General features: G+C 34.0%; 1 protein-coding gene and 1 long non-coding RNA gene across 4 annotated transcripts; one reads left to right on the top strand and one right to left on the bottom strand.

Moving 5' to 3' along the window:
- Positions 1-765: 765 nt before the first annotated feature.
- Positions 766-1,218, bottom strand: LOC145331858 (uncharacterized). Its single transcript, XR_013883922.1, has 2 exons — positions 1,102-1,218; positions 766-803 (listed from the first exon to the last, which is right to left on the bottom strand). It is a non-coding gene; the product is annotated as an uncharacterized LOC145331858 (long non-coding RNA).
- A 3,964-nt stretch (positions 1,219-5,182) lies between these two features.
- Positions 5,183-18,536, top strand: LOC145331875 (uncharacterized). 3 transcript variants are annotated; one of them, XM_080176748.1, is made up of 17 exons: positions 5,183-5,280; positions 6,101-6,213; positions 6,806-6,850; positions 7,324-7,381; positions 7,668-7,729; positions 9,222-9,264; positions 11,444-11,530; positions 12,193-12,239; positions 12,735-12,790; positions 13,502-13,763; positions 13,946-14,413; positions 14,946-15,027; positions 15,195-15,229; positions 15,449-15,512; positions 16,227-16,319; positions 16,837-17,172; positions 17,582-18,536. In XM_080176748.1, exons 2-17 carry the CDS (start codon positions 6,130-6,132, stop codon positions 18,166-18,168), a joined length of 2,409 nt encoding a protein of 802 aa, XP_080032874.1. In that variant the 5' UTR covers positions 5,183-5,280; positions 6,101-6,129; the 3' UTR covers positions 18,169-18,536. The 3 variants fall into 3 exon arrangements, with proteins under 3 accessions (XP_080032874.1, XP_080032875.1, XP_080032873.1); XM_080176749.1 differs by having other exon boundaries at positions 12,726-12,790; positions 17,597-18,536; XM_080176747.1 differs by having other exon boundaries at positions 12,726-12,790.
- Positions 18,537-20,501: the final 1,965 nt, after the last annotated feature.

Genomic DNA, 20,501 nt, shown 5'->3' with positions numbered 1-20,501 from the left:
CGGCAGATTTTAGACTTTTTATTAGGTCAGATAAGTCCTTGACCTCACTAAAAATGTCACGAATTGATTTTAAATTCACATTTTCACATGAACTAAAACTTTGGCAGGCTTTTAGATTTTCATAAAACACTTTTATCTGTTCGTCAAACACCTCTAGCCTTTCATTGCCAATAGCGATAGCTCGCTCAATTTTCTGCTTTTTAGTGAGCACCATATTGATTCACTAGGTAATTATTTCACAGAAAAATTGTCAATGTTTTTTGCATCAATACACTATATGCTATTGATTTATTGAAGAATGCTAACGCCTATTCTTCAGATTCTTTGAAGAATGCTAATGCCTATTCTTCAGAACCATTTGAAGTTGCTTGTGCAGCTCCTTCAACCATCAGGTTATTTGAAATTTGCTAATGCCTAAACTTCAACCTTCACTTCTTTGAAATTGCTTGTGCAGCTCCTTCTTCAGAACGATTTGAATTTGCTTGTGCAGCTCCTTCAACTACAGTATTTTGAAATTCGCTTGTGCAGCTCCTTCAAACTCCAATCATTTGAAATTGCTTGTGCAGCTCTTTCTTTTTTGCATCAATAATCTAGATGCTATTGATCTCTTGATGAATGCTAACGCCTATTCATCAGATACTTTGAAATTGTCTCAACCATGACACTTTGGTTGAGCTTGACTTCCGAATTAGCGGGAAGTTCACGAGATCAGTTGGCGAACATACAAACCCCCAATACCAGGAACCATCAAGTTTCAACAGCAGGTTTGAATATAGATTTATTGATGAAATTATTTCAAAGACCTGAAATTACAAGATCAATTAATAAACAGAATAAAATATTATTCGTTATCTTAAAACTTTGAGCACTAAAAAAAATCTTTTTCTTTTCTTATGGTTAAAGAATCTTTGGAAACTTTGGCTTTAAAGGAAAATTATTTGGTTTAATAAATCATTGTTAAATGCAACAATAAGGCACATAAAAATTACTAAAACATATATTAATCATAATTAAGTTTCATGCTTAGCTGGCTAAAGCCTTTTTAAACTACATATAATCGTCCTATACACCATACTTCTTAATCAACTTAACAAATTCTACCTGAAGCTCTTATGGTTTCAAATCCCTGATATACTAGGGTAGTTCACACTCAATGAGACCAATGATAGGCCCAATTTTGTTCTCCGAAATCTTCACACACTCATGTCTCATTCAAAAGTGAAACGTGGGCGCATATAAACAATCCATGCTGCGTCACATTATGAAGGGAAAGCCAAAAAAGACGACATTTGCGCTTAGTTTTAGGATTAATGGTAAGGAATTAATTTTGAACTTGATAAACACAAAGCTTCCTCGAAAAGAGGTTAAGACAAATTTTGATGAATTATCCGATTGTTCTGATGTTTAGAATACTGATTCCTATAACAACAAAATACAAGAGAAGCATCTCTATAATCAAGTACCAAAAATGTAAGTATGTCCTTAAACAATATCCCGTATTTAAGCAGTTTTTCAACAAATTTACTTACAATCTTCAACTTTTATTATTTTATATTGTGATATTCAGTTCTTACACTCTACAAGTGTTAATGTCCGTTCGTCCTACCGTTTCATAGCTTCGCTTTTATGGATGTTGTCATTTTAAGTGCCATTGTCCCCTCCATCCCTGTGTAAGAGAAGTGGAAATAAAATTGATTCTCTAAAATTTTTAAGATGCGGTAACATCCCTTTCCAGTATGGCTCTTAATACAGTTAGCTTCCGGTGGATGGAAACCGGTTCTGAGCTAGCTAAATTGCCAATCCATTAGGCCCTTGAAGGCCAACAAATATATTCATTCAGGAATCTTTTTACTAGATTCAAAATGTGAAGGTTGATTCTAATATTCATTAATCCTTATAATAAAGTAACAGGATGTCTGTTTGTCTGTACCGAAGGATCTCCATAAACGCTGAATCTATCGGGTTCTCCTTGACAGGGTACCTTCTCATAGGTTTACAACAATTTAGGAGAGGGTACCACTGTTCTCCCAAGAGAAATCGCTCCCAGAAAAAATTACATCCTCCCCCCCCCCAAAAAAAATTAAAATTAATTTTTAAAACTAAAATATAAAATTGGGTGGGGAGGTCGACCCCCCCAAATTTCTTTTCTTTTTAGAAAAAAATTAAATTAAATTGAATCTGTATTGGGATTCAGCTCCCCCCTTTTGGGGGCGTCGCCGCTAGTATTAGATAAAAGGTAAAGAAAACATAGAAAAGTGGTAATAAGGTATAGCCAATAAGTGAAATAAATCTAAAATAATATTTGGGGGGCAGATAAAAAGATCGTCAATTCTACTAAGTGTTTCCCCCCAACGATAGCTGAAAACCACGTTTGGCTTCTTTATTTTTTAAAAATTAATTTGTTGTTGGTATAACCTAAAAGAAAGGCTTTGCGGGTATGTTACTTTCAATCAATTAAACGGTTATTTTTTTTCTGGAAAGCGTTTTTTATATATCAATGCTTGACTTTGATTTATCTATTTAGAGTGGGATTCTTCTTCGATTCAAAGTTATCATTTAGAGAAGCCAGTACATCATCCGCTTATAATGGGATGCGTTATTTTAACACCCAATAATATTAGGTGAAGTAAAATCCAACAGACAACAATAACCATTTAATTGCACGGCCATTTACTAAAAGTCCTAGCTGTGCATAGTAATTGGTAACGCCTTTTTATTGGCCAAGGAGTTCCCCCTACTCTTACTATTAGTGTTACATAGCTGCAGGAGCTACCATTGTTAACGTCTGTAGTATGACGCAATGTGGACCAGATTCGAACCCGACAGCAAGCAGGCACGCTATCATTTGCGTAAATGCCGTGGGTTATGTTTGATTTGAGTCCAAATGTTAAAATGAGAATATTTCTAGGACGACATATAGAATCTATGTTTTACAGTATTTCCTTACCTATACTTTCTTAGAACTATAGACCATGTATATGTAGACTATGTTTTACAGTATTTCCTTACCTATACTTTCTTAGAATTAGAGACCATGTATATGTAGACTTATTTCAAAAGGAAGCTTTTTGGGTATAGTCCCTTTCGTGAAATGGCCTCTAAGGGGCGTTTTGTCGTATTTTGATAGGTTATTTTAGGTTAGGTTGGGTGATTGCCCCGCAGGGTCAAAGATCCCCGCGGGGGTTAGAGATAGGAGAAAAGCTACTTTGCAAATTCGATGAAATGCACCTTAATCGGTCGGAGTTTTATTAATTTCATACAGTCAACACAAACATAATTAATATTAAGTATGTCTACCTGTTAATGCCCAGTAAAATCCCAAAACATATGGAGCGACCAACCCCCAATTTAAGGGAAGGGGTCATAAAAAGGAAACGAAGTTGCAGGTTTCATCGTATTTTCACAGGTGCTTTTTAAAGAATATTTTAGGTTAGGTTAGGTTAAATAAATAATCATTATTGCCCCGCAGGGCTAGAGCCACCAACAGGAACTAGAAATAGAAGAAAAGCTATTGGAAAATATGACGAAACTTGCAACTTTGTTTTCTTTCCATGATCCAGGGGAAGTTTTGTTTTGATACAGAGCAGGTTTTATGCTATTTTGCTATTTTTCAATAAAAAAAAAAGAATTATTTAATGTCATCTAAAGCTCTTAAACAGACTAAGGACCAATTAAGCAGTTTTAATATAAAGAAAGAGTAAAGGGTTATAATCTCTGAGTTATCTCTATTATAGGAATTAAACTTTGTGTTTTAAGCCTAGATTAGTTTAAACTCTATTCCTAGAAATTAATGCGGACAATTTCACACCCAGCAAACTTCAAGGGCTAGAAAACATGCACACAATGTTACGGAAAAAAGACTGTTTTTAAAAAGCTAAGCTTTTCTATAATTAGGGTCCGTCCGTAACGGTTAGCTCTGTTCGTTAATTTATACTTGTCAGAATTGTTCTATCTATTTCAAACTTTGTATGATGATTCCTAAAACAGTTAGGTACGATTTAGGAAGCGTAGCAACTCTGTAACCGTTACCAGAAAGTCCGTACGTCAATTCGAAACATACTGATTTATAACTTTTTACACAAATGATTGCATGATTCCTAGGACAACAAGGTACAATATTATTAGCAAGGCATATCTGTAATCAAATATTAAAATAAAATGTCCTTTTACTGTATCCTATATTTTAGCAATTTTGTATCAAATTTTACATAAATTTGTTCGTTTCTTTTTCCTTCTGATTTTAGAGATTCGCTTTTATGGATGTTGTCATCCTTGTTATTGTATAACTAATAGCAATAGCTGCGCTCTTAGCCTTTGCGGTTTCCGTTTCAAAGGAGGGTGATTGGTAAGCCCCACAATTTCTTAGAATATAAAAAAAGATATTCGTGAAAGGAGAAGGGGGTGGGGCGGTTATTGGTTTTCACTTTTCTGGGAAGCTTTGTATTGGCTATAAGCTGCATTTAAACCCTGAAAGGTGATGCAATTGTTAGTAATATGTAACATTATTTTTAAAATGTATCTTTTTTGTTCTTACGCTGTTTCTGATTTTGTGTGTGTGTTTGTTTTGAAACTAATCTATAGATAGGCAATAAGTAGGCATGTTATAGATATTCGTTTATAATAGCTTTTTTATATTTATGAAGTTTTGTTCACAATAAAATGTTTTATTTGATATTTGTCAATAAATTATTAGAATATCTTAAACCTATAAACAGAAAATAACAAGTTTTCGTCAGCTGCGCCTTTAGCTTCCCATATAGTCATTTTCGTCAAATATACGCAGTAACTGCGGCTGCTAAGCATTAAAGGTTTGTTTTGTGAATTATTTAAAATTGTTTATAAAAATATAGAGTTATACATTTATTGTACCACAAATAATTTATTATTACTTGGATGTTGCACCAGATTGTCATGTACTTTAATAAAGTGAAACCCGCATGTGGCTAGAATAAGGATACCCCATCCCCTCCCCTCATACTGGATGAAAGTTCTGACCAATAAATGAGGTTCATATTACCAACCTAAATGGGCGACAATTTTTTCCCTGTCAATATATCCACGTATTCATAAATGATTTAAATGAAGACGCTATATTTGGGGAAAAATCCGCGACAGCCCTACTATCTAATAAAATTGCTTTAGTATATAAAGCAATAGGAAGGGTCAGAATGATCAGTTAACAATTGGTAGTCAAACAGTTCACAACAAAAACACAAAATATAAATCAAAGTTAATTTTGTTACTTAAAGTGATCGTGACGAAATATAGGAGTTTCAAAAGGTATTAAAATCTTGCATTTTTAACTAAACTTGGACTACAAATTTAGTTTTACATATCTTTTAATGCCCATAATTCAATTTAACCCTTTGATAATAAAACATAAAGGTTTTTTTAAATGCTGGAATATTTACTCCTGTTTTTAGTCAAGGCATTCCCAAAACTCATATACAGCTGTTGTTGCGCAACTAACATAGTAGCAGTAAGTATTATTTTAACATTTCTAGTATGACGCATTGTGGTTTAGACAAGAATCCATAACACTTTGCCGACTGTATCAGGCACTACTTAATTTATTCTTATGCTTTGTGTATAGCTAGAAATATGCAGAACTCTTTTTTTTATTATTTAATACCTATATTTGCTACAACTTTTACTACACAGAAACTCCTAATTTTTAACAACAACAAAATCCCCACACCTCTCGGAGAGCATCGATCCCGCAACATACTGATCAAGTAACCAACATTCTATAAATGAGCTATGAAGGCAACCAAATATCACTCTTTAAAATATGCTTAGTTTGTTTTTGCTGCGCTACTTTTTGGCATAATTGTCTTTGGTTTGTCAGTAGCACAGCTAAACTATAACTATAGTTTGTTCATACATCAGTTTGTCATTTACTTTAGCTTACAAGGCTTCATGTTTTTTTTTATAATGTTCTGAATTTTTAAACTTCCTATTTTTAAAATAAAACTTTAAAGTTACTTTTTTATATTATCAATATTATGGGTTTTTTACATTCCATTGTTGTGTTACTTATGAAAACAATTGACCTTGTTTGAGTCAGAAACATGTGAATAATTTGTATAAAAAATTTCAGGTATTAACGTGTCCACCAATAAAATCAAGATGGTGGGGTTCAAACCTGTGTCACCAGGATCCGCTCTCATTTTTATTGTTTTTGTTACAACACATGCTGAAGCATTCATGCAGGAATATTTACAGAGAAAAATATAAAAATAGCCTGAAACCATCCAAAAACCTTCATTCTAAAATGAAATACCCTAAACCAAACTAAAAAGTTTTAAATAAAAAAAGCTTTATATAATGAAGATAATCAAAGTCCCTCCACAGATTATGACGTCATACAATAAAATAACCATTGAAAGGCCAGCATAAATTTTACCATTGTTCAATTACAGTGTATACTGACCTCTCATTGCCTATTCTATCTTATGACGTTATAATCTGTGGAGGGACTTCTTATATATCATCTTCTTATATAAACCCAGCTTTGTAAAAGAAACATACTACTTTATGAGAAAAATTGAGTATTACATTATTTAAAATCCAGTATGGCATCTTATTACAGACAATCCACAACTAATTAAATACAAATCAATAGATTAATAACAGTTTTGTTAGCCCGAGCCTTAGGTCCCTCAGGGTCAATAAAACTGGTATAATTCTTAAAATTTTTATTTTAATATAAAATAGTAAAAAATTGACTATAATACGATGAGATAAATAAATTTGTCTTTTTTCATCAATCCTTAATTTTGAGCTGTAAACATTAAATTATCAGAATACAGAAACAGCAAATCCTTTTCAAACAACTCCTGATCTGATGGTAAGATTACCTGGATTTTAAGTAGCGCAGCTCCTTTACAATTAGGATAAATTCGTATGTACGTCACTATATTTAATGAAATCATTGGAAATAATCAGTGAGGAAGAGAACATTGGTTTTTAACATCCAGTTAGACTACAAGACTGAAGAGGGTGCAATGTCCACCAAAATATATTTCAATAAATAACTAAGAAGTATAAAAGACTTTTTCACTCAGTGAATTTATCGAACATCGGGCTACTTATTACACTATTCACCAAAGTTTTGCTTTCTTATTCGTTGGCTTAATAACTTTGGACTTTTATTGAATTTTTATTAAATGGTTCATAACGTGAGTGCCCAAACGTTTCAACCACTAATTGTAATCCACGAAAGGGACAATTTTGTGTATCATTATTGGGGATGTACATCAATTTATCTGCAAAGAAACCATTTCTAGGATATAATTCTGCAATTATTAATCTTTATTTTAGGATACAAGCATAAATCCTACTGAAGCAACAAGTACCTTTCCTATACAAGATGACAAAGGAAACATATTATGCTTAAAAATTAAAAAATCATCAAAAACGTGTTTTATTTAAAAATTCAAGAAAAGGACGAAGCTACTCTACAAGCTGTTGGACTGTTAGACAAGAATTTTTTTTTATCTTTCTCCAGTATATTCAATTTTTTATAAGTTCTTCTAGCTAATGCCCCCTTCCAATGAAAATGTCATATACGCTGTTTTTTTTACGGGGGGGGGGGGGGGGGGTAAAGACCTGCATACCTTAACAAAAAATACCAAAAGCAAAATATATATTATTAAAACTGGTAGATTTTATCCCCAGTCAAAAACTTGATGCCTCTATTTTCCAGCCACCAACAGATTGGAGTGAGGTAAGATTATTTAATTATTAGAGGTGGAAGGGGTTCCCTAGGACCCTGTGCCGACTTTTAATTGGGTCCTTGAAAATCAACCAATAGTGTCGGGAATATGAACACAGTAAGTCGCTACAAAAGAGCAGAGAGCAATTTGCAAGTAGACGAAAAAGATCCCCAACAGGAGGATTCAGGTAGTTGGCTGGTTATATTTATAGGTTTATTATTTAACTAACAGTGGTGTATATTTTATAATACCTAGATTTCCACTTTTTTGTAATGAAGCTACTCTGTAAGTTTTCATGTTTGTCTGTCTTTCTGATTGTTCGTCTTTCTATCTGTCTGTCTGTCTTTTTGTCTTTATTTCTGTCTGTCTTTCTGTCTGTCTTTCTGTCTGTCTTTCTGTCTGTCTGTCTTTTGTCAGTCTGTCTGTCTATCTGTCAGTTCTCTGTCTATCTTTCTTTCTGTCTTTCTGTCTGTCTGTCTTTCTTTCTGTCTTTCTTTCTGTCTGTCTTTCTGTCTTTCTTTCTGTCTGTCTGTCTTTCTATCTGTCTTTCTGTCTGTCTTTCTGTCTGTCTTTCTGTCTGTCTATCTGTCTGTCTTTCTGTCTGTCTTTCTGTCTGTCTTTCTATCTGTCTTTCTGTCTGTCTTTCTGTCTGTCTTTCTGTCTGTCTTTCTGTCTGTCTTTCTGTCTGTCTATCTGTCTTGTCTTTCTGTCTGTCTTTCTGTCTGTATTTCTGTCTGTCTTTCTGTTTGTCTTTTTGTCTGTCTTTCTGTCTGTCTTTCTGTCTGTCTTTCTGTCTGTCTTTCTGTCTGTCTTTCTGTCTGTCTTTCTGTCTGTCTTTCTGTCTGTCTTTCTGTCTGTCTTTCTGTCTGTCTTTCTGTCTGTCTTTCTGTCTGTCTTTCTGTCTGTCCTTCTGTCTGTCTTTCTGTCTGTCTTTCAGACTGTCTGTCTTTCTGTCTGTATTTCTGTCTGTCTTTCTGTCTGTAATTCTGTGTGTCTCTCTGTCTGTCTTTCTGTCCTTCTATCAGTAGTCTGTCTATCTTTCCGTTTTTCTTTCTGTCTGTCTTTCTGTCTGCCTTTCTGTATTTCCATGTCTGTCTTTCTGCGCTGGGTGTCTGTCTATCTTTCCGTCTTTCTATCTGTCTTTCTATCTATCTGTCTTTCTGGCTGCCTTTCTGTATTTCCATGTCTGTCTTTCTGCGCTGGGTGTCTGTCTATCTTTCTGCCTTTTTTATCCTTCTGTTTGTCCATTCTGTCATATTTCCGTCTGTCTGTTTTTCTGTCCTTCTGTCTGTCTGTAATGTTAGAGAACTAACTAGCCTAGCTTTTGAGTTCAAAGATTTCAAAGTTTTTGGGAAAAAAAAGGTCAAGACAATGGATGATACATTAATTTTTCCTCCAGTTTTATGTGTAAAAAGCGGCATTTGGTAGCTTATAACATGCATTTCAAAATCAATGACTAAAGAAATATTTAAAGAAAACATAAAATTACTGTTTTAAATTTAGGAGTTCGGACTGAAAGATGGTACAGAAGATCTAAAATCAACAGGTGAGCCATAAAAAAATCATTTATTCTAGAACGATATGGAGCTTAAAGGGAGAATATAGGTTCGATATGATATGAGCTTATATCAAAGGTGCCATTACATACTTTTAGAATATCTATGCCAAATTTAAAAATTCAAAAAAATCCTTAAGTAGATTTTGCAATTTTCTGTTTCAATTGAACATATAATAAATGAGATTGCCGACAAAATCGTTTATTTTAGCCCTTTACAAGACTTTTTTTTGACTATTTTGCTTAAGTTTGATTGACTATAACATTGGCACGCACCTTAAAAGATAATTTAAATGTTTATTATTTTAGATTATATACTAGTTTATTTAATTTTTTAAAAAGCATAAAAATAATTTGCGTATAAGGGCGTCAGGAGTATTGACAGGGTAAATAATACGTCTTAAAGTTTATTTTCTGTACAGAGATCTTTGATTAATTCATGATGATATAAACAACCCTTTTGTACGCATTTTTAACACACACACGGCCACAAAAAAACAGGGATTTGAAATCATTCTTCCTCCAAGAAAATTTTATCGATTATTTTTTTTTACTTTTTACATTATTTGATGTTTTTTTTTACTTTTAAAATAATTTACTTTTTGAAGGTAGAAGGAGGGTATATTTACCCCTGATTAATTGGTTTCCACGTTATTACGACTATCATTTAACGAAAGCTTTTTAATTCAACCTTGCCACGAAGCCTTGTGTGATGCTAGGGTGTTTGAGTTCTTAGGGAACCACACTAATTACAAAAGATTTTTTCGAGATTGACGGGTTTTAAGCTATAAACAGACTTATACAATTGAATATGTCAATATTTTTAAGTTATTTATAATCTATGGATTTAAATAGGATAAGTCCATGGACTATCAATTGATAAAAAAAAGCTCCAATACTGATAAACAAAATTACTCCCTGTGTATATAAAATATTATCAATAATCAAAAGGTTGTACCAACCAATCAAAATTAAAATAAAGTCCCCAATGTTTTAAAGCCATTAAATTAGAAATCTTGTAATTAAACTTTAGGTATATGTAGGATTTAGAAGAAAAAAATTGGCGATACAACACAGCATTTCCTTCGCAGTTTAAAGTTAGACCAAGTGCAAGGAATATCTATTAAGAACCATTTTTTAAATTTTGTTTTGGTTAAATTCATTCTTGTTACATAGTTTGGTTAATTGCAGGAAGGTAGGGGACATTGGAATTTTTACTACATTAGTCCCAAATGTTCTATAATAACGTTTTCTTTTTAGTTGGCTTAATAACTTTGAGGACTTTTATTGAATTTTGATTAGTTGATTTTATCAAGTTGAGTGTTTAAACGTTTTAACTACTAATTGCAATCTACAGAAGGGGTAATTTTGTTTATCATCAATTTATCAGCCATTGACTTGTCCCTATAGATTCCTGAGTTAATATTATGTAAATATTATGCATGCAGAAACAGATTCCCAAACTTTATGTTTATTTTAAAATAATTATATAATTCATAGATGATACATCCAGGGATCTAAAGGGATAAGACAATGGACGATAAATTGATGTACATCCCCAATTATCACAATTTATGGTTAGAACGTTTAGACATTCAACTTAATGACACAACTATTCAAAAGAATCCATCAAAGTCCCCAAAGTTGTTAAGCCAACGAATAAGGAAATGTTATTATAAAACATTGAAGGCCAGCGTACAGCCCAATGTCCCTTTTCTTCCTGATAATTTATAGATGATACACCCCTGTCAAACTATTGTGCTAGTATTATTTCAACAAATCGTCATATTTTGTAAAGCTATTTATTGCATCGTATTATAAAAATGTACAATTATTATCTTATTTTGTATATTTTTATGTTCGTAGAAAAGTGGATATAATACGATGCTATACATGATTTTGAGTATGGCTTAGAACAGGTTCTCATCCAGCGGATATTATGCGGTTTCGAAGCCTTACTGGAAAAGTGTTAAAAGTAATTTTATTAAATTTTTGCCTAGGGGGGGGGGGAGGGTATTTATCCTTTCCAGACCTATTTGGGATTTTACCCCACATATAAATTTATTCCCCCCTTTGTTCCTACCCCCTCCCACCTCCAAAAAAGCTTGGACGTCCTAGTACGCTTTCATATGCTTTTTTACAATTATCCACTTAAACGTAAATAATTCAGAGGATGCTGAAACCAAGAAGATTCCAGACAAGCTATCACAAAGATCTTTGGACACTTCTAACGATACTGAACTGAACATGATTGCAGGAACATCACTTCATTTTATTTAATATCTATATTTTTGCGACAACTTGTACTACACAGGTACTTCCAATTTCTAACATTTGCAAAAAGGCCTGCTCAAATGTTTCAAGATCCATGTTAGATAATGTAGAAAATAAAAGTCTGAATACGGATAAGCTCGTAATTCAATATCTAACGGTAGAAAGCCCTTTTAAAAATATTCTTATATAAACTCTGCTAGATGTCCGCCTGTCTGGTTGTGCCAAATAAACTTTGCTATCCGCTACACAATAATGCTTATAATGGGTTTTTTAAAAGTTTTTCAGTTTTATGAGAGGCTAAAATCTCTCTACCCCCTCCCCTCCAAAAAAAAGAAGAGTAAAGGGCCAGAAAAAGTAACCCTCCTCAAAAACTTTCTAAAAAGGTTTTTACCAAATTAAGGTATGGCATATTAAAACAGTTTTTGATGTACAGTTCATCAATAACCAATTAACCATTTAATTCGAAAAATATGTTTCATAGTTTCAGCTGTTTTTGGTAGTGACCTTTTTATTTGCCTCCAATACATAATGATAATAATTTTGGATTTGTTGCTTACATCTAATTCCGGCATCAACCTTGATTTGAAGTTTAAAAACTGAATATTGATTTGTCTATTTAATTTTTTTTTAAATTGTGTATGATAGAACCAAGTGAGATATACTACCATTATGACCCAGCACAAGCTTATAAGGTAAAATTATTTGGCGTTTTCACAAAAAGTGCCTGTAGAGCATTGATATTTCCCCCCCCCCTCCCCATATTTTTAAAATAAATTAAAAATAAAGTTGGAGGTAGTTTTTTTCCCTATGCCATTCTAACCTGACCGAAATTGAAATAATAAACAACCAAAAATAAACCATCTCCCCACTCAATTTTTTTATTTTAATTTATCTAAAGAAATTTGATGATTATATAAAATTTCCACGGAAAAAGGACCCTTGTTTAAGAGAGAAAAACATATTTTCTCTAGAGCATTGCTGACAGACTGACTTACCAAGTGATTTATAGAGTATTATAATAGTAGAATCCTGAGAAAAAAAAATCAGTTGTTTATCTTAAATATATTAAGTTTTCCTAAGGATTTCCTAATAAAAAAAGTGTTTTAGTATGTAGAAAAAGTGTTAATAGGTTAAATGAAATATCAACAAATAATATTTAAAATTCTAATATTGTATAGACTTTTCAGGGCCAGCTTAATACAATCCTTTCCAACCCAGTTCCTACCTATCACAATCTAGCCAGGTATAGTTCTTTATCACATCGTATTATAGACAGCCTTCCGCGGATATTAAAATAAAAAAAATTAAAATAAAATAAAGATTAAAACAAGTTTTGTTAGATCGAAGGGGCTTAAGGCCGATGTTAACAAAACTGCTATTAGTTGTATGAATTATATTTTATTATTAATCTTGGAAAATTGTGTGTAATACGATGCTATACATGATTTTCCAGTATGTCTTTGAACCAAAGCAATACCTGTAAATATCTTACTATCATTGACAAGGACCAATGGACCAAGTAAGTTGAGGAGTACCAATCTCTTGGTCAGCAGAATCATCAAAAAAATATATAAAGAATAGATCTATAGTATGGATGTATATACAGAAAACTACCTGCCCTCCTTTTCCAAGAACCTTTTTCGTCGAAAGTTGATTGTGCTTTTTGCCTGTTTTAATATCCCCGATTGGTTGATTTTCAAAGAACCAATTGAGAGTAAGCACAAGGTCCTTAGGATGGGGACATACATTTATTTAACGCCTTCCTCTACTAGTGTTTTATTATAAAATATAAAATTTAATTACAGACAAATAATATCCTTTGGGGCACTACCATTAGACAGATAAACAAACAAATACTAGGCTTAATGCCCTCAGTAGTCAGAAGAATCTATACAGCAAAAAGTATTGTCAGACATAAACACGTACCTCAATTTATTATTATTTTATTTTATAGATCATACGAGCCTGATTACATCTATGAAACAACTGCAAACGGCAACCCCTACGTGAGCGGTCAAACCGACTACATCCATGAGCCTACGGGCAACGGTGCATATATTAGCACTCAGCCTGGAGGCTATATTCACGAGACCACTGGCAATGGTGGCTATATTAGTGGTGGTCAGGGGGATTATATTCATGAAACAACTGCCCATGGAAATACATACTTTAGAAGCTATGAAGAACCAATGGATTTAATGTTTGTTAGTAATCAGGTATATTTGCTACTCTATCTACTTTGAAGATTTTTGTAGTGCCTAAGCGTTCAAAATTGTACTTACTGCTGCTATGCCAGAGGTGTGACTTATATAGAAAGAGAAGGGGGGATACGATGGCCTAAAACAGGCACAATTCATATTCATGCAAAATATAAAGAAATCAAAAATATTTTTTTTAGGCTTCCATATCATCCCCTGGAGTTTCAAGCATATCAGACTCGAGCTTGACACCCTCAGGAGGATTGGCCAAAGAAAAAGAAAGCTACACCTTTTCCCCAACCTCCTACTCATCAAAAACCAAGAATAGTCAGCTGCATAGTAGTGTCACGAATGCTGGATATAATAAAAAGTATGAGAGTAGTAGTGGTAGGAAATATATTTCAACCAGCACCCCAAGAAGGAAAGCCAACAACGTTTTAAGAACTTACAACGACGCCACCGAATGGACAAGTACCGGCACTGGCGAGGTTATGCTGACCGCTGGCCGTTCAGAACAAAATCCGCGAGGTCGCTCAATAAAATCCTCCAAATTTATTCCCTCCCCCGAGATCAATGGTTTGGACGAGTTGACCGATCAGGTTTATGAGGATAAGATTACTGGTAATGAGGTGTATACTGAAACTGGTCCAGCTACAATAACAGCACAGGTATATAACAGTTTTAAAAACCGGCTGCAAATAAGGGAGCTAAAGGGATAAGACAATGGCCGATATGTTGATGTACATCCATAATGGTGATACAAAAATTACCTCTTCTGTAGATCACGATTATTGGTTGAAACGTTTGGACACTCAACTTAGTGAACAAACCAATCAGAATTCAAGAAAAGACCCTTAAGTTGAGGGGCCAATTTATTATAAAACCGGGGAAAATAGGAATATACATACAGCCCAGGTTAATCATGATTAAAGGCCTTATTCAAACTTATAATTAATCTTTCAAAGCTCTAGATATTTTGGACATAAATAACTTTTTGTGCTTTCACACTAAGTGTTTGTTGATCACTGATAACCCCTCTCCCCTTATTTTGAAAAATAAATTGAAAATAATTTGAGGTATTTTTTTCTCACTTGACCCACTGTTTTCTGATATTAGCCATACAATTCCAAGTTTCCTAGATTATACTTTATTTTTCCAGGAATGTTATACAATATTATGACAGTACTCTTTATTTTATAGGGACAGGTGTATGTTGAGTCAGTTCCTACAGCTGTGCACCACGATGACCACGTGGAATATGGACATGATGGGCATCAACAGGAATGGATATATAAATACGTGGATATATTGACGAGTACGAGGGGAGGGCTTGGGGTAAAGGGGGTGGATTGGGGTATTCGTTAATTTAACCAGCTGTGAGTAGCACTCTAGTAGAGTACCTGAAAATCTGGTGTAACATCCAAGTAATAATATATCCATTACAACAGGGCATCTCAGAGTTTGGAACTTATGATCTCTTCCAGGTTTGATTTAACAAACAATACAAATCCTTAAATAAATTCAACAGAATTTAGAATCTTATGACTAAAATTTTGTTTGGTTAAATAATAACCCTCCACCTCCCTTCTAAATTATAGGTGTAAAATCTTTTAGGTAAATTTTCTTTGGGGTAGAAAAAAGTCGGTTTAAAATGATGCTTATACAAAAATATAATTGTACTAATCCGAATTTTTATTTGTAAGGGTGGAAAATGGGTGATGGATGAAGCAGAATTGGACGCTTTTAACATTCAACAGCAAGAAGAAGGTAAAATTCAGGGATCTAAAGGGATAAGACAATGGCCGATAAATTTAAATCCATCTCTAATGATGATACACAAAATGAAACCTTCTTTAGATAAAAATTAGTGATTGAAATGTTTGAACACTCAACTTATTAAACCAATCAATTAAAATCAATAAAAGTCCCCAAAGTTGTTGAGCTAACTAATTAGAAAACGTTTTTATAAAACTTTTGGGACTAGGGCAATAAACAGCTATTGTTCCCTCCCTACCTGGTTAAATGAATTTATAAATATTTCAAACACTTTCCCTACAAGTTAATTGTCAAACAATTCGTATGAAAGTTATGCAAACGGAATAGTTTCATTATGGGGATTTTAGAACGAAGGAAGTGAGAAAAAGGGCAGATGTTCATTGGTCATAAAAAAAGAAAAAAGAGAGAATATGTGGAAATTAAATTGTAGCATGACAAATAGACTGACTGACCAAGTAACTGTTTATTAGATGTTATTTTATTAGGAGAATCTTCAGCAATCTATCCTAAAAAGCAGTCGAGAAAATCAGATTTCCTCTGTAGCACAACAGACAGACAGACAAATAAAATTATACAGTTGCTTCCCTACTAAAAAAAACTTATTGATCAACAAAATTACTGAAGCTTTTTACAGTGTATATAAAAATGACGTCATACTGGCCTACCATTGGTCAATTAAAGTGTATACTGGACTTCTGTGTTTAGAATCCCAATTTGTGTATCCTGGAGATGGTCTGGATTATGAGGAAGGTCTTATTGACTACACTGATGATGCTCTTATTGATGGAATCCTTCCAGGTGACTAAATTTAGAAATTTGATAAAAACAAGGATGACAACATCCATAAGTGGGAAGCACAAAATTATGGGAATACGAACAAGGAAGTTTTATCAACAGATCATGCACAGTTAGGACTTCTCAGACAAATGTCGCGCAATCAAAGGGTTGGTTGTCTGATGAATGTTACAAAACCTAATATCCTTGGGTGTTAGAGTATCGCATCCTATTACTCGTTGATGATGCTCTAGATTCTCTAGATGATCACCTAAAAAATTGAAGGAGAATTCCGCCCGTTTTGTAGCATATCTGACGGACTGACGGACCAAGCACATTGCCTACTCGATGCTCATTGGTGTAGGAAACCTACACATAAATTCAGCTATTTATCTTGAATAGCATCCGTGAAAATTACTTTTATCCCATAGTTATATACGGACTGACGGACGGACTGACAATGTAAATTATAGAGTAGCCCTGCTATTCGTATTTAGGATGTATGATGGTATGACTGTCATAACTCTTTAAATGTATTTAGGACAAAGTTATGACCCCAAAGACTTTTTTGAGATGATAAAACAAAATGGCGGCACAGTACCACCAAATTTCATCATCAAGGACTCAAAGCATCAGCTGACTCCAAATCAAGATGGCCGCCATTTTGTTTCGACAGTACATGGCATAGATCCCAAGATGGCGAACGCCGACCCCAGTTTTGTTTACAAACCAGAGATTAATTCAGTGTACAACCCCCAGACACACCAAACAGTACAGATTAAGAATTATGTTGATCCGACCAAGTCTCCAAGAATTGGCGGGAATAATTATGTTTCTGTTGATAACAGTTTTGTTGAAGAAAAACAACTTTATCCAGGTATTGAAACTTTCTTTTATCAAAAATGAATTATTGAAGATATTTAAAAGAGATTATAAAGTAGATGCTTATTGCTTATTGGCTTAAAAGTTATGGAATTAAAAATCTATTTCATGAAATAGCCAACTAAAACTTTTTTCCCTAAAGATATAGAGAAAGGTATTATGGACAGACGAAGGGAAGAAGGGGACTTTTGGCTGTTTAGTACGCTAGCCCCCAAAAATTTAAAATAACATTTTCTTATTGGTTAGATAAATGTAATCTATATAAGGGTAAATGTTTGTATCAACATTGGGGATGTACATCAACTTATCGGCCACTGTCTTATTACTTTAGATCCCTTGTTTTAAGTATCTGCTCTAGTATAAGATTTTGTATTGTATTGTTGTTATCTTATAAATTAATGCAGGTCTTGCTTTATCAGAAATAGAGGATTCTGTGGTGAAGACGGTTAATGAGAACCTTGTAGCAAATCAAAAGCAGAAGCAACATCATCCCATCATACCCAACACATTCCTGAGTGGAGGTGGCAAGCCCAAGGAAGCATCTGAGCACACACACCACTACCACCACTCCCACAAGCATGATCATGACAGCAACCACACCCACGACCACGGGCACAGCCATGATCACAAGGCCAGCCACAGCCACGCACATAATCACGAACACAAAGTGTCAGCTGAACACAAACACGGCCATGAACATGTGCACAAAGCAGGCCACGAACACAAGCATGGACACGAGCATACAGCCTCCCACTCGCATGATCACAAGCATGACAACACCCATGCACATGAACATCAGCACGCCCACAAGGCTGGCCATAAACATCTGCACCAACACAAGGGGGAGCATGCCCATGATCATGTGCACAACGGGGAGCACAAGCACAAGCATATCCATGAGCATCATCACCACCACCATCACAAGCATACCCACGCCTCGGAACACAAGCACGGTCATGACCACGTGCACAGTCATAAAGGACATTACTAATATAGATCTAGAGTATAGATGTATCTAAAGATAACTACCTGCCCACCTTTTCCAAGGACCTTTTTCGTCTGCTAGTTTTCTACTACTTGGCAGTGTTAATATTCCCGACACTATTGGTTGATTTTAAAGACGCAATTGAGAGTCGGCACAAGGTCCTTGGGATGGGGACATACAGCCATTTAACCCCTTCCCCATGTCATGTTTTACTCTAATATTACTAAAGTTATCCTAGAACAACACACTCTATTGAAAAAGATCAAATTATAATTATTATTTGTTATATCATTATATTAAATGATTTGTTATTACTTAGTTGTTATATATTATTGTTAAATTTTTATTAGAAATATATTTATTTATGCATTCAATCTATTTTGTTTCTGTTGAAAAGTTACTTTTTAATAGTGCAGCTACTCTATATCTTCGGTCAGTCCATCAAAGTCAATTCTTCTCCAAAGTGACTTCATATTTTTTTTTTGATGGATTTAAAAAAAATTTAAATGGGATTCTAATTATATAGGGTATTCTAAAAAAATATTAAATTGTAAAATTTAATTTTTGTTTGTTGTTCATGTCAGTATTTGCTGGATTGGAACCGGTTGAGAGCTATTCTGAAAAATCAAGTATCGTATCTTATCATAGTCATTTCTAATCAAACAAAAAACATAAAAATTGTTGGCCCTTTTTTTGATGTCAAAATTTGGTTTCAATCACTGTTCTTCTTAATTATCTACATAATGACTCAAATGCAAGCTAAAATTTTACAGAAGCTGGGTTTACAAGTGGAAATAAGGTTAAATAACAGTTTTAGTTTTTGATAATTCTATTCCATGTGACTGAGTGGAACATAGGTTCAATGCAGAGAGAGAGAGAGAGAGGGGACAATGGACTGTTTATTACACTAGTCCCCAAAGTTTATAATAACCTTCTCTTATTCGTAGACTTAACAACTTTGGAAACTTTATTAAGTTTTGATTGGTTAGTAATTAAGTTGAGTGTTCAAACTACTACAGGAGGGTTAATTTTGTGTTTCATCATTTGGGATGTACGTCAATTTATAGGCCATTGTCTTATCCCTTTTATATCCCTGAGTTTAATGATTCCCTTATAGTGTTGGAATAATGATCTAGTTGTGGCCTTGCAAAATTCAATTTCACTTCCTGGGCATTACACAAGGCTGTGTGTCCATACAAAAATGCTAAAATTAAAATTCTGAATCTCTTTATAGTACCTATAGAAAAATGACGTTATACAATAAAATGACACAGACTAAATTACAAATGGCAGGCCATTATACATTTTAATGTACCAATGGCAGGCCAGTATATATTTTAATGTACCAATGGCAGGCCAGTATATATTTTAATGTACCAATGGCAGGCCAGTATACATTTTATTGTACCAATGGCAGGCCAGTATACATTTTAATGTACCAATGGCAGGATAGTAGTCATTTTAATGTACCAATGGCAGGCCAGTATACATTTTAATGTCCCAATGGCAGGCCAGTATACATTTTATTGTACCAATGGCAGGCCAGTATATATTTTAATGTACCAATGGCAGGCCAGTATACATTTTAATGTACCAATGCAATGGCAGGGAAGTATACATTTTAATGTACCAATAGCAGTCCAGTATGTAACTTTTTATAGGCACTATGCAGCTGCACTCATAATCTGCAGCCGATCGTCCTTTCATGCTAATAATACTGATCAACCAGAAAATCATAATAAATATCTTATACGCCCCTAATAAAAAGTTTCGAGGGGAAGTCCAGTAAGTCGTACGGTGCGCTGACTAGCGACACTTTTAAATGTTTTTGTTTTGGGTATTTAGCCATACTGGAAAATAATTTTTATATCAGAGGAAAGTTGTCTATAATACGATGCGATAAATGACTATTTTAGGGGCGATACGTCTTGGCAGAGTGGTTGTATCCTCCAAAAACTAGTAATAAGCCTTTCCATGATCTACAAGAAGCTACATTGTAAAGGAGAACCGTATCGATTCAGTACTTTGCAAGATCCTACGGTACAGACCAGTGTTGCGGAGCCGGGAGCCGTGGATCCGCCATATTTTGCTGGAGCCGGAGCCGTAATTTTCGTTAAAAAACGGCTCCGGCTCCGGACTAAATAAATAAAGAGATTTTTTATAAATTTTAATTTGGTATTTTTGTTTTGTCATGTGCAAATGCCCTTTTAAGTGTTTTTTCAAGTCCATTTTTATCAAAAAGTGAACTTTTAAAATCTTTAAAAGTCAAAAGTCAAAAATAAAAAATATTTTTTATGGGGAAAAAAATATGTCGATTTTTTCTTGATTTTAGGTCGGGG

Source organism: Acartia tonsa, chromosome 11 (genome assembly GCF_053477335.1).
Source record: "Acartia tonsa isolate MP-2025a chromosome 11, ASM5347733v1, whole genome shotgun sequence".
Taxonomy (NCBI): Eukaryota; Metazoa; Arthropoda; class Copepoda; order Calanoida; family Acartiidae; genus Acartia; species Acartia tonsa.
This window is presented reverse-complemented; position numbering and strand designations above follow the sequence as displayed.